At 38.5% G+C, this 12107-nt stretch overlaps 1 protein-coding gene across 1 annotated transcript in view; it reads right to left on the bottom strand.

Moving 5' to 3' along the window:
* Positions 1–12107, bottom strand: part of XRN1 (5'-3' exoribonuclease 1) — a 162173-nt gene that overhangs the window by 58624 nt on the left and 91442 nt on the right. The window contains exons 30-32 of the mRNA XM_006895115.1: positions 8706–8775; positions 4877–5084; positions 3509–3604 (exon numbers count right to left, since the gene is read on the bottom strand). Of these exons, the coding sequence (XP_006895177.1) occupies positions 3509–3604; positions 4877–5084; positions 8706–8775 (374 nt within the window). The remainder of the gene's footprint in view (positions 1–3508; positions 3605–4876; positions 5085–8705; positions 8776–12107) is intronic.

Below are 12107 nucleotides of genomic sequence, written 5' to 3' on the forward strand. Positions count from 1 at the left end.
GAGAATTGTGGGATCAGGATTGGTGGAAGATCTATTAACAATCTGCGTTATGCAGATGACACAACCCTGCTTGCTGAAACCGAGGAGGACCTCATGCACTTGCTGTGGAGGGTCAAGGACTGCAGCCTTCAGTATGGACTGAGGCTCAATGTCAAGAAGACAAAGATTCTCACCAGTGGACCAATTGGTAGCATCGGGATGGATGGCGAAGAGATTGAGATTGTTCACAGCTTCAGTTTCCTCGGCTCCAAGGTCAACATTCTTGGCACCAGCATCAGGAAATCAAAAAACGTATTGTGATGGGAAAGTCTGCTGTTAATGACCTCTCTAAAGTACTGAAGAGCAATGGTGTCTCTCTGGAGACTAAGGTGAGCCCAAGACAGGCCATGGTCTTTGCAATCACTTGTTATGCATCAGAGAGTTGGACAATGACTAGGGAGGACAGAAGGAGAATTTATGCCTTTGAGCTATGGTGCTGGAGAAGAGTATTGAATGTACCATGGAATGCCAAGAAAACAAACAGATTCACCCTAGAGAGGGTTAAACCAAGCTACTCCTTGGAGGTAAGGATTCTGGGGCTTCGTCTGACATACTTTGGACATGTTGCAAGGAGGGCCAGGTCCTTGGAGAGGGACATCATGCTTGGGAGAGTGGAGGGACGGTGCAAGAGGGGAAGACCCTCTATGAGATGGACTGATTCAGTGACTGGGGTAGTTGGGATGGGTGTGTCAGAGGCGGTGTGATTGGCATAGGATAGAGCAGGGTTTAGGGCTGTTGTACATAGGGTCGCTATGAGTCACAAACGACTTGACGGCACATAACAACAACAACAACAAAAACCACAATCTGTAGAAAACTCAAGAAAGATCCACACCTCACTCCATACATAAGAACCAACTCAAAGTGGATCACGGACCTAGGACCAAAACCAAGGACTATAAATTTCATTGAAGAAAAGCTTGGAAGAACTCTAGAAGTCCTAATCGACAACATAAACAGTCTTCCAAGCATCCTGGAAAATCTAAAACCAGGAGAGGATAAAAAAGATGAATGAGACCTTCTAAGAATCAGATCCCTATGCATGTTTAAAAGCTTCTCCCAAAAGAGTAAAAAGGGAAGCCACAGATTGGGAAAAAATACTTGGTAATGACATGTCAGATAAGGGACTTATATCTAGAATTTTTAAAATACATGCGCACCACAAGGTAAATAACACAACTGAAAAATGGGCACAGGATATGAACAGACACTTCACCGAAGAAGACACTCAGATGGCAAACAAATGCATGAGAAAATGCTCAAAATCCCTAGCTCTAAGAGAGATGCAAATCAAAACAACTATGAAATATCATCTCACCCCAGTCAGAATGGGAAAATTTACCAGAATAGCAAGCAACAAATGCTGGCGAGGTTGTGGAGAAACTGGAACCCTTATTCATTGTTGATGGGAGTGTAAAATGGTGCAACCACTATGGAAGGCTGTATGGTATTCTCAAAACCTTGCAAATAGAAATACTAGCAATACCACTACTGGGAATATACCCTAAAGAAACTGTAACTGCCATCCAGGCAGATATATGCACACCTATGTTTACTGCATCTCTGTTCACAATAGCAAAGAGTTTGAAACAACCTAAGTGCCCATCAACAAACTAATGGATAGAGAAGCTGTGGTATATTCACACAATGGAATACTACAATGCATTGAAAAACAAGGAACTCATGAAATATTATACAAAATGGGTGACCCTGGAGGACATTATGCTGACAGAAATATCTCAGTCATAAAAGCACAAATACTGCATAGTGCTACATGTTGTACAATGTACAATCAGGGTTGGAGTGAGACTGCGAAAGATTGGATAAACTTTGTATACTGCATTGAAACAGATGAGGGAGAGAACTGTTTTAAATCGATATATGATTGGGTATTATGGTTATGACAAGAGTCCAGAATGAAGGCTGAATAGTGGAGCGTACTTGGTGGGGGGAGTGGGGGAGGAGTATTGTATACCAATGAAAGAATTTTTCTTTTACTTTTCAAAGAGAAGAGCGAATTGGAAGGGAGAGGTCGGCAGGGAGAAAATGCAATAATGAATGAATGAATGGAAATCCAAAATCTTTGTAAACGTTCATTAACATTAATAATAATAATACTAATAAAATAAAAAATATTTTTAAACAACAACAAAAAAATTCAACCCTCTTAACATAAGCAGTCAGGAAATCAAAAGATGAATTGCATTTGGAAAATCTGAGGCCATGGACCTCTCCAGAGTGCTGAAGAGCAACGATGTCAGTCTAGATACAAAGGTGCACCTACTCCAGACCATGGTCTTCTCAATTGCTTCTTAGGCTTCAGAGAGTTGGACAATTACTAAGGATGACAGAAAAAGAATAGGTGCCTTCGAGTTGTGGTTTTGGAGAAGAGTCTTGAATATACCATGGACTGCCAAGAAAACAAATAGGTTTGTCTTGGAGAGGGTGAAATCAAGTTTCTCTCCCTGGAGGCTAGGATTTTGAAGCTGCACCTCACTTACTTTGGCCACGTGGCCAGGAGAAACAGGTCCTTGCATGTCAGAAGGGGAAAGTGCAGGAGAGGAAGGTCCCGGATAAGATGGACTGATACAGTAACTGGGGCAATGGAGGTTGGTGTGTTAGAATTAGTGACACTGGCTCAGGACAGGGAAGGGTTCAGATCTGCTATACAAAGAGTCACTATATATCACAGAGAATTCAATGGCATATAACAACAATAACATAGTATGACAAGTTTGGAAGCAGGAGTGGTATCCACTTCCTAAACAACATGCATCCAAGGAACTCTATGAACTTTTATAAATGTCGATAGTTGTAGAGGTGCTTTAGGCCTTTTGTTCATAGGGTCATACTCGACTCAAAGGCAATCAACAACAACAACTATGATTCTTTTAGGAGTGTTTCTTTCATCTTCTTCATTTCTACCATTCACAATGATCCACTGCCTCTGAGGTAGAACCTACTCATAGCTGACCCTGCCACTGGGTTTCTGAGGCTGTAAATGATAATTGAGATCTTTCTCCTTGGGAATTGCTGGTGGATTCAAACAGGCAGAGAGGTGAGGGCTCTGGGTTAGCAAGGGAACTCCCCGTAGGCTATGCCACACAGCACCCTCTAATCTCTCTCAAAGAATGTACATTTGCAGTCATATTTAAAGCCAATCAACTGCTAGTGGAAAACTATACATTCAAACATGACAAGTGAAAATGTTCAAAGATTAAAATGTACTTTTTATAATTTTGAAAACAAGTTTAAAAAATCCAAACAGTTAAGAGAAAAATCATCTGCATTCCTATTTATAGGTCTAAAATTTTTACAGATATCTGGAAAAATAGAAACTTTTAGTAAAAACTGTCATTTACAATTTTATGAGATTTAAGGAAAAGTAATCATCACACGCTACAGGAAGATATATAAAAATATTTATCCTTTAAACTAATTGTTTATCACATAGGTGAGGTGCACTGACTTTTTCTTGAACAGCTGGCTGAAGGTTCTGCACCTTTCCAGAACCTTGTAACGACTGCCAAATGTTGCAAAATTCATCATCTTCTTTAGTAGGTACCTGGAAAAACATATACACACAAATTCATAAGATACAAATCAGAAAGAAATATTCCTATGAAGAAGAAAATAATTTATTCTATAGAGTTATAATACAACAGATTATTGTACATAACAGTATGCTATTGATATGAAACTAATCTTCATAGGCAACGTGAACTTAATTGTTTTATTATAAAGGTAATTCTAGGGTTGCACAATTTGGTGGGTGGAGGGAGGGCATAAAGGAAATGGGATAGATCCTCTGGGGATCTGGAAAGACTGCGTAATGGTGGGCATAGTTCAGTGGTGATTAATTTTTTATAAAACACAATGAATGGAAAGGATCATATGAAACACAAATGTGAATAAAGGGTAATGTCAAACACACACAAACATATCTGATTATAAAAATGTATTATTTGAAAAAAAAACACCCACCCCCCCCAAAATGTATTATTTGAGTTGAAAAATTTGCTATGAGGGGAAATTCTGGGGCTATACTGACCATTAGATTTGCCTCTCTGTTTACTAATTAATATGTTACTACAGTCAAACTAACATTTAAAGATTTAATTATAAAAATGTACATATTTAGTATCATCCACAGTGAGGACACTGTAGTCTAGGTTTCTTAAGGAAAAACAAAAGTATTTTTGAGTTGAAAAAAGTTGGTAAGAGGGAAAATTCTGGGGTTGATGGATTAAATAAAGTTAAATATATGAGAAATCAGAAAGCATAACTTTTGTCCTGAAACTATTTTATAATAGAATAAGAATGCTATCAAAAGCACTGGTTAGGCTATAGTAATTTAAATTAATTAAAAAAAATCTCAAATTGACTTTACTCAAACTTTCTAAGAAAATACAAGTAAAATTAAATTTTTAATGAGTAATTAGTCAATCAAGTTAATCAAGCTTATAAAGTATGCTTAAGATTTAGAAAAGGGTTGTTGTTAGGTGTCATCGAGTCAACTATGACTGCCAGTGACCCTCTGAAGGACAGATCGGAAGCCTGCACTGTGCCATCCCAGCAGCCTGGTCTCCATCCTGTTCAATCCCACTGCTGTGGTCACTGTGTCAGTCTCTTTCGGGGTCATCTTCTCCTTTGCTGACCTTTTACCATTTCCAGCGTGACGTTGTTTTTCAGGGATTGAACCCCCTGACAACATGCCCACATTTGTGAGCTGAAGTTTCACCATTCTTGCCTCTGAGGCACACTCTAGTTGCATTTCCTCCAGTATATATTCATTTGTTCAGGAGGGTAGAGAGATATTAAGACCTGAGGGTCTTACCTGAGTAGGAACAAAAAGTGATTGCGGGGAATGATTGAGGCCTCCCAAATGCCCAGATGAAACGGCTGAATTTGAGGTGTGCTGATTCACAGCAGGCTGTGGTTTCACGATGGCGGTCAGCTTCTGATTTCCTGTTTCGGTGCGACTCCCGTGAGAGAGGTTCACTAATGCACTCGTGGGTAGGCGATAGCCTCTACCAGGTGAGCACCTAAACGTAAAGGATCGCAATCAGAGGAAAGAATGCTAGGGAGCGAACTCTAACTCAACTCCGAAGAGCAGAAGAACTTTGAGAGGGACTGCCCACTGTGAAGGAGCCCTGTTGGTCCAACAGTTAAGTGGTCAGCCGCTAAATGAAAGGTTGGCATTCTGAACCCACCAGAGGTCTCTGCAGGAGAAACATCTGGTGCTTTGTTTCCATAAAGAACAGCTTAGGGCACTCAGGGTCAAGCTCTAGACTGCCACATGACGTAGCTAGGCATTGAGAATAAACTTGATAGCATGCAAAACCTTCACCATCATAATAGACAAGCATTATAAAAATGTTTTAAATTTAAAAAGAAATTAATTTTAAAAATTTCAGCAGAAACCTTTAAATTCACAGACAGATCTCAACCTATAAAATGAAAGATGAGTAATGGAAAAGATCTCAACCTATAAAATGATAAATTCAACTGCCAAGTTTTCTCATTAATAGACTATCCAGGGCTTAATAAGGTCTCTGGTGGTGTTGTCTGTAACAAGCTGGGCTGCTAACATGAAGGTGGCCCTTTTCTGGTGGCTGGGATCCATCAGCAAAGGTGGGGGAGAAATCTCTTGTGATTTATACAGAGCTCCTGAAAACCTGCTGGAAAATCAGCTATGAGTTGGTTTTGATTTGACAGCAATGAGAAAGAGCTTAGTAAAAAAGGAACCTAAAAACAAAGAAACAAAACCTGTACTAGATGGGGGGAGGGGGAGGGGTACACATACCATCATGTCTGGCTTGACAGGAAGAAAAAGGTTAAAACCGCTTATTATTCAGAAGCCTACTTCATATAAAGCTGTAGGTTATACGGTCTGGACACTGGAAGTTAAGTTAACACCATTCTGAAGGAAGATCAGCCAAATGCAACAAGGCAGATGTGCACTGGTATCTACTGATCACTCATTTAGTGCAGCCCTTTTTATCTTTATCTTTCCATCTGAAAGTTCTGGGCCTGGAACATGAGAAAGCTTAAGAGACAGGTATTTGTATTTCTTTTCTTTTGGCCTTGATACAACATGATGAAAGTGTATCATGTTGACAAGAGTCCAGAATGAAGGCTGCATAATGGTGTGGACTTGGGGGGGGGGCGGATTGTATACCAATGAAAGAATTTTTCTTTTACTTTTCAAAGAAAAGAGTGAACTGGGGGGGGAGGCGTGGGCAGGAAGAAAAATGCAACAATGAATATATGGAAATTAAAAAAAAATAGAAAACAGTGTATCACGTTAAGTCTCATTAAATGTTTGAACTCTTATCACCTGATTTTGTTTCTATTGAGATTATACTCTTATGTTTTGATATAGTGTAAAATTATAATTATTTCATAAGAAATCTTTATAAGCTCAAGGCTGCTAAAACAGTATCTATTTTTGTATGTAAGAATACATGAGTTAAAAACTGCACACTACAGTAATGAATATATTGCTTTTATTATGCGCTGTCAAGTTGCTTGCAACTCCTAAAACAGCCCTAAGCCCTGCTCTATCCTTCACCAATTTTATTTTCTCCAACACACCAACCCCCATTACCCCAGTCACTGAATCAATCCATCTCCTCGAGAGTCTTCCTCTCTTGTGCTGCCCCTTCACCCTCCCAAGCATGATGTCCCTCTCCAAGGTCTGGTCCCTCCTTGCAGCAAGTCCAAAGTATGTCAGATGAAGCTTCAGAATCCCTGCCCCAAAGGAACTGCCTGATTTCACTTCCTCTAGGAGAAACCCGTTTGTTCTCCTAGCAATCCATGGTATGAATATATTAGAGGCACTTTTATACCATCCTCTGTAATAAAATCCATCCAACAAGACAGCCACTGTGTTTGAGAGGAAAAAAGAACACAAACCAACTAAGAACCAAGTAAATCATCTTAAGGTTTCTGAAAGTTGGCAGACTAACACTGTTAAGAAAACACGTTCATGAAAAGGAAAAGATATGGGACCCTGACTCTGCTATGGCATTTGGAGAGTATAGAGTGTCTTTAAGTACAAGGAATATCAACATGGCAAGACAGTAACAGCATTCTGAAAATGACCTTTTGGTTTAAGATACAGATAGCTGTTGATTGCAACATGCTATTAAATTGGTGCTAATTAACAGTAACCCCAAAAGAAGAAAATGCCATCTAGTCTTATCCCAGCTTCACAACTGTGGCGTCCTTGAGTCCACTGCTGCGGCCACCTGTGTATTTGTGTGCTTCACTGTCCAGCACTAACTGTGGGAAATGATGCTCTCTGGTAAACTCAGAAGTAGAACTGTCAAGTTTTTCTTCACAATCTTAGTCTGGAAGCTCTGTGGAAACGCGTACAGCATGATTTTGCTGGTCTGTAGCACCACTGGCCTAGCTTCTCACATCACAACAGCGTGCAAGCCACCACAGTATGACAAAGGACATACCGATGGTGGGTAAGGGTTAATTTTACACCTGAAGGCTTAAATAAGAATAATTATTCTTTTTTTCTTTAGTGGTTTGCTTACATATTTCGTATACATTGTGTTTCACACTATTCTTCATTCATATTGTGTTTTACACATTCTCATGCATTATTTAATCACCACTGGCTGAGTAATTTTTTTAAAAATTAATTACTTTTTAATTTTAATTATCTATTAATAGAAATATAGTAGGCGGGAATAATCCCTCAGCTAAATTCTACTTTGCTTTCCCGCTAATTTTTGGAGAAGGGAAAGGTAAAGAGGAAATAATTTCATCCTCACAACAATCTACTGAAGCATGTTGCTTTATTACCAATAACGGAACTGAGGGTCAGTGTGCTCCTGACTGACTTCTTTAACGTCACACTAACTTGAAGTGGGAGAGCCACACTTTGAAACACTGTCCTGTTTCTCCATCTGTCATCATCTTTTCTCCTGTAACTTTCCTTCTGCCTTTTTTTTTTAGTATGTCCCCAAAATACACTCACATTTCACCTGTGGCTTGTGCGTCCCTCAACAGTGGGGACACTGCTCATCTTACGCTTCCATTTTCTTATTCTGAGGCTTAGACAAAGTGGTGTTCTTTCCTGGACCAGTGAAAGTGCCCTTCAACGGTGGACCAGCACATGCTAGGCCAACTGCTCCCTCTTCCCCTCACTATCATTGATTCTTCAAGTCCCATCTGAGATGTCATTTCCTCACAGAAGCCTCTCTCGCATTCTGAGTAGTCAAATTCTCAGAACAAATAGCATTTCTCTTTTCTAGCACTGATATTTTAGCTTTAACTAAGTATTAATATTGTAACCAGCTGCTTTATTATCTTCTGTTAGAATGAAAGCTGTATGGAGGTAGAAATTGTGTCTGCTTGATTGCACCATTAATACCAAGTATTACGTCAATATAATATAAAGTCAAATGATTGCTTTCAAGTCAGAACCAATCTGAAGCTGTTTCTCCAGCCACTTCTCAGAGGCTGCCAGTCACAGGGAAGAGAACTGCTCAACTTTCTCCTGTGGAGCACCTGACACATTTGTACCACCAGCCTTTGGGTGGCTGAGGAAGAGGAGGCTAGAGCTCCATAAGGAATCAAGGAGATAACCTACAATATAACCAAGTAAGTATATTCCCAGAGTGCAATGATCACCTAGAAATACAAACCTTATTGTTAATCCTCCAGGGAATTCTTCATCAAATAACACTTCAAATAGTACATCAGCTTCTCTATTAGCTGTTGGGGAAAGGAAGGGGAGAAGATTTAAAACACATGATGAAAAATCAGTGATAAATTTCAAAGTGCTCTAAAGCATTTATGTTAAAAATTTCTATAAGATACTCTGGACATGAAAAATGGCATCATCATAATATAATGAGTATCACTGAGGACAGAAACAGAAATCCAATTTTCTAAACTGTTGTGTTCTGAATGTCCTGAAAGTAGGTAAGGTAACCACTATCTTCAACTTAGTATATGATTCCTAAACATTTCTTTATTCTTTTGTTACAAATGAACATATTCCTAAAAAATATGCAATATTGCTTTACAAACTTTCAAACTTATATATGTGATATAAAGAATATTTCTACTAATTTTCTTCTATTTCTTGTATTCTTCTTATATGTTTTTTATAATTTTTATTTGTTTCAAATACTTTTTTGTGCAATTCACTCATTTGAATATTCTGATTTCTGGATGTGGTAATTTAATATATTGAAACACCATTCAATTTACCATTCTCCTGCTTATGAACTTTAAAGTTGTTTCTAATTTTTGATACTACAAACACTATCATGAACAACCGATAAAAGCATCTTTAACAAATCTGCGTCATTGGGGTATAACTGACATACCATAAACTGACAATATTTACTTAATTTGATGAGTTTTAACTTACACATATATAACCATGAAATCACTGCAGTTAAGTTATATCACTCCTCACATGATTTTTGTAATCTACCCCTTCTTTCTTCAGACAGCCACTTTGTCACTATACGTTAGTCTTCATTTGTAAAATTTTATATAACTAAAATAATACAGTATCTCTATAGTTCTGGATTTTTGGATTCAGCATCTTTTAAGTCATTCATGCTGTGCATATTGGTGGGTTTTTTAAATTTTGGAGGAATACATTGTAAGAATGTTGTTGTGTTGTTATGTGCCGTCGAGTCGCCTGCGACTCATAGCGACCCTATGTACAACAGCCCTAAACTCCGCTCTGTCCTGTGCCAATCGCACTGTCTCTGACACGACCATCCCAATTATCCCAGTCACTGAATCAATCCACCTCAGAGAGAGCCTTCCTCTCCTGCGCCGTCCGTCCCTCCACCCTCCCAAGCATGATGTCCCTCTCTAAGGACCGGTCTCTTCTCACAACATGTCTAAAGTAAGTTAGACGGAGCCTCAGAATCCTTGCCTCCAAGGAGCCACCCGGTTTAACCCTCTCCAGGACAAATCTGTTTGTTTTCCTAGCAGTCCATGGTATTCTCAATACTCTTCTCCAGCACCACAGCTCAAAGGCATCAATTCTCCTTCTATCCTCCTTGGTCATTGTCCAACTCTCTGATGCATAACAGGTGATTGCGAAGACCATGGCCTGTATCAGATGCACCTTAGTCTCCAGAGAGACACCACTGCTCTTCAGCACTTTGGAGAGGTCCCTAACAGCAGACTTTCCCGTGGCAATGCGCATTTTAATTTCCTGGCTGCTGGTGCCAAGACTGTTGACTATGGAGCCAAGCAAACTAAAGCTGTGTACAATCTCAATCTCTTCACCATCCATCCTGATGCTGCCAATTGGTCCAGTGGTGAGAATCTTTGTCTTCTTGACGTTGAGCCTCAATCCATATTGTAGGCTGCAGTCCTTGACACTCTGCAGCAGGCGCAACAATTTATTTATTCATTCACCTGCTGCTGGTCATCTGAATTGTTGGCAGGGTTTTTTTTGCTATTACAGGTAATGAGGTTTTGAAGATTCATGAAGAAGCCCCTATAAGGACATATGCATTTGTTTCTCTTGGGTAAAATACTTTGAATGGAACAGCTGAGTCTCATAATAGACTAACATTTAACGTTTTAAGAACCTGCTAAACATTTTGTAAAGTGGTTGCGTCATTTTACGTTTTCATTAGAGTGCATGCACATTATATTTGCTGACAGTATCACTCCTTGTTAACAATTAGTATATTCAACTTTTGTAAGAGGCAAAGACGGTGAAACTTTGTCTCACACACTTTAGGAAAGCTGTCTCGAGGTGCTAGTCCTTGGACAAAGTCACATTTGGAAAAGCAGAGGGTCAGCAGAAAAGAAGATAATCCTCAAGAAAAAGGATTACACAGTAACCACAGCCAGGGCTTGATAACAGCACCTCATCACAACCAGATTCTCTGGATTAGATGTACATTTGGGAACAAGTCTGTCTATTCCAAAATAATCTGGTTACTAGGATTTAGAATGAGGCTACTTTGAATATATGAATCAAAGCAAATGAATGACATCTTAACAACACTGAGACTTCTGATTCATGAATTAAGTACATTTCTTCATTAATTTAGGAGGTCTTTGTCTCGGCAATGTATTACCCTTTTCAGTACAATGGTATTTCACATGTGTTGTTAAATTTATACCTTAAGTGTTTAATACTTTTAAATGTTAGTATAAAAGGTATTTAAAAAATATTCATTTCTAACTGTTCATTGATAGTTTAAGGAAGCAAGAATTATACAGTGGTAAGAAGCTGTGCTGCAATCTCAAAGGCACATGGTTCAAATCTACCAGCTGCTCTGCAGGAGGGTGGGAACTCTCCTGTGAGATTCACTGGCTCTGAAAATCTGCTGGAGGGTCAGCTATGAGTTGTTTCTGACTTGATGGTACATAACAATATATAAAAACATAATTGATTTTTGTATATTGATAATATATCCTGAGACTTTGATAAAGTTACTAGTAGTCTAGTAGTTTAAAGTTACTGGATATTACTATAGGAGTTATGCAAATTTTCATTCTATCCTAAGCAACCTTGATATTTCAAGAAGTTGGTGATTTTTACTAAAATCTCCCATGATTTTAAGCTAGATATGTGAAACTGCTTATTTCTATTATGCCTTTATGATTATAGTTAAAACACCTACATATAACATTACTTTTATCTTGGGAGTTCATTTTGGAGGCATTACTTTCATATGGGGAGACAGATTTCTGTAACCTAAATGGAATAATTTCTCAGATAAATTTGTTTTGTAGAAATAATGAAGTCTCATTTAAAAATTCAAATTAACATGCAAATTTAATTTTTGATTACTTTAACTGTAATCAATGTTATGTATCACATTTGTTTTTCTGCAGAAGCCAAAGAGATTACAGTAAAAAAATCAAGGTAAATCTCTAATTAAAAGTCAATAAGGGCTTCCTGCCCATATTTCATTTTAGGGGAAAGGCCCATCTCTTTGGGAATATAGCTTTCTTTTTCTTTTATTTTTTTAGATTTTAATGAAAGTTTATAAAGAACTTGGATTTCCATTCATTCATTGTTGCACATTTTTCTTCCTCTCCTTTCCCCCCAC

This window comes from Elephantulus edwardii, unplaced genomic scaffold, assembly GCF_000299155.1.
Source record: "Elephantulus edwardii isolate Elephantulus edwardi_28Jun2011 unplaced genomic scaffold, EleEdw1.0 scaffold00158, whole genome shotgun sequence".
Lineage (NCBI taxonomy): Eukaryota > Metazoa > Chordata > Mammalia > Macroscelidea > Macroscelididae > Elephantulus > Elephantulus edwardii.